The sequence below is a fragment of the Quercus robur genome, chromosome 4 (genome assembly GCF_932294415.1).
Source record: "Quercus robur chromosome 4, dhQueRobu3.1, whole genome shotgun sequence".
NCBI lineage: Eukaryota > Viridiplantae > Streptophyta > Magnoliopsida > Fagales > Fagaceae > Quercus > Quercus robur.
The window spans coordinates 29,308,334-29,311,302 of record NC_065537.1 but is presented as its reverse complement, the minus strand read 5'-3'; the positions used below and the strand labels follow the sequence as shown (position 1 = coordinate 29,311,302).

Sequence of the window (2,969 nt, the reverse complement as noted above, 5' to 3'; positions counted from 1 at the left end):
AAAATTATGAAAAATATTTTTATTTATATTTTTAATATATTGCTAAGCATACTTTTTCACATTATACAAACATATACCAAATTTAAGAGCAATAGTAGATAATAACTAAAACATGATGTTCATAAATTAAATACAACCCACAAGATTGAAACTAAAACATTCCATGATGTTCGGAAATTAGAATACAACTCGCAAGTTTGAAACTAAAACAAAATAAAAGATAATCAACAAGACAATCAAACACTAGCATCATCATCATCATCAAGATCAATAGCTTCACTTCGAACTTCACTTTCACTAGTAGTAACACTAGTGTTAGCATTCCCAATAACCATGGCCTCCAACTCTGGCTCATCAAGTGTAAGGGCTACATTCTCAAGAATTCCAGCTCTTCCATGTATGTCGCTCTCATTCCAAGAGTCTCCTACAATATCCCACATCTTTGTTGCTATATTTACGTACTCCTCATTGTGCCTTGACAAGAGTCGAAGATTAGAATGCACATATACCAAATCTTCAGCGCGTGCAGGAGCCATTTTGTTTCTTTTTAAGGAATAAATGAATTTGTATGTGCTCCAATTCCTCTCAGCACATGAGGATGAACAAGGTTGTCCAAGAAGTTTAAAGGCAAGGGATTGAAGAGTTGGAAATGCGGAGCCATGGTATTGCCACTAAACCAAAGGGAGTAAGTCCCACCTATCTGTCAAGGCAGCTGGTGAAGGAAACCTCCCTCTGAAAATGCAGCAAACTCAAACTTCACCACCTTTAATTCACTCTCATCTTCAAAGTATCGATCCAAACATTTGCTCCTTTCTATAGAAATTTCATGATCCCGATGTGGAGAGATGCGTTTTGGATTCTTCGAAAGCCATTCAATGGAGTAATACCTAGTTAAAGATTAAAAAAAAAATATAGATGAAACGTGTGTTTTACTAGAAGAGGGAACTAAGGAAAATAGAAAATAAATGTACTTACTTAGGATTTAAGGAATGAGCCAAGCAATGTAGTGGTGTACAATTTTTAGTCCATCGATCAATGAGTATATCATACACCACACTCCAAAATGAGCTATACTCATCATCTTTCAAGCCTTCGTGCTGACATATTGCTGCCTTCACCTTCTCTATCATTGAATCCCACATCTCATACATAAGATGAAAATAAGGCTTATCTGTGTCGGCTACTTGTAGCATATCATAAATAGGTGTTGTGAATTCTAGGATATAATCAACTTTATCCCACCAAAGATCACTTAGAATCATATCTTTTACCTTTAGAGCTTTTCCAACATCATCCTCCCTATAAGAAGCCCATTGCTCACTAATAGCCATGGCTTGAAGGCATCTTTTTATCAACTTCAACCTTTTCAACATTACAACAATCGAAGCAAATCTAGTATCAGCAACTTGGAGTAGTTTTAATGGACTAAATTCATTAAACATTGCCAACCTCATTGAATGGTTCATAATAAAAACACGTATGAAGGATGCATCATTAGCAATACGTGTAATCCAACTACATTCCTCATATGTAACTTCATTCTTTTCAGTGTTTTTTGCTGCACAAATATTCTTCAAAGCTAGATTGAGAGTGTGGACAACACAGGGTGTCCAAAATATTTTAGGATACTCACCTTCAATAAGAGCTCCAATAGACTTCATCACATTAGCATTATCAGTGATGACTTGGACAACTTTTTCATGTCCAATCTCTTTTATAGCATCCTTCAACACCCCAGCAATATAATGTTTGTCTTTGAACTCACCTGACCCATTAATTGCCTTTATAAACACTGGACCCCCATTTGATACAGCCATAATATTAATAAGAGGCCTCCTTTGTGGGTCTGACCATCTATTAAAAACTATGCTTACACCATTTTCAAGCCAAGAGTCCTTAATTGGTTTTAAGAGTCTTTCAACATGAGCTCTTTCTTTTTGTAAAAGTGTTGTTCTCAAGGCATTGTATCCAAGAGGAACATAACTTGGGATGCTATGGGTAGCATCATATGCATAGGAATTACGATAATATGGGTTCCTTGCAAAGTTAAATGGAAGCCCACCAGTGTAAAACATCCTAACAATTCTACTATCCAATTCATGTCTAGCAGTATTCTGGAATGCTTTCTCAATAGGAGAAATCCCAGTCACCTTCCTCCTCTTACCATCAACCGGATTTGTACTATCACTCCCTTCCTGTCTCTGAAATGAGGAAATAGGTATAGGCCCATGGCCTGGGAGAGGTGGGGGTAAGGGAATTTGACTTCTCTATTCTCTCTCTAACTTATCATTCTCAACTTGATCATGCATTCGCTGCATTTCCATCCTATGGCTCGGTGTCACATTAGGGCATGCTTTAATACCTTTATTAAGAATTTTTAATAAGTGAGCCTTAACCCTGGAATAGGATCCCAAATAAATTACACCACAATAGTTGCACTTAAAGTATGTGTTTCTACCTTTTTTAACGGTAGCACTAGGTGGTTTTTCTACTTTAGTCACATACTGCCAAAAAGGACATTCAGCATTTGGCACTTCTTGAGATGAAGTTTTTGTGCTAGTAACTGCATCCATTGCAAATTCAATAGATTCAATTTAACCTACAAATAATAACTATTAAGTATTAACTAAATAAATTAATAATAAATCAAACCCAAGTTCACAGATTAACAAAACAGATTCACAATGAGTAATAAGTAATAACTATTAACTAAATAAAACTAAGATTGAAAACTAAGATTCACAAATCAGTATCACAGATTCACAAATCACAAATCATTGAAATCAAATATCAAACTAAGATTGAAAGGTACCTGAGTTAAGAATGCGTGAGAGAGAACTAAAGAAAGAATTAGCTAAAGTGAGTCAAGTGACTGACTCGGCACTGGCTGAGTGTCTCACAGCGAGCAGAGACAGAGGCAAAGAGCACAGAGAGAGTGAGAGACTAGTGAGTCAGTGACTGAATGAGAG

At 36.1% G+C, this 2,969-nt stretch overlaps 1 protein-coding gene across 1 annotated transcript; it reads right to left on the bottom strand.

Moving 5' to 3' along the window:
• Positions 1 to 703: 703 nt before the first annotated feature.
• On the bottom strand, positions 704 to 2,573 carry LOC126721712 (uncharacterized). The gene is made up of 3 exons (XM_050424775.1): positions 2,469 to 2,573; positions 976 to 2,201; positions 704 to 887 (listed from the first exon to the last, which is right to left on the bottom strand). Exons 1-3 carry the CDS (start codon positions 2,571 to 2,573, stop codon positions 704 to 706), a joined length of 1,515 nt encoding a protein of 504 aa, XP_050280732.1.
• Between the last annotated feature and the right edge of the window lie 396 nt (positions 2,574 to 2,969).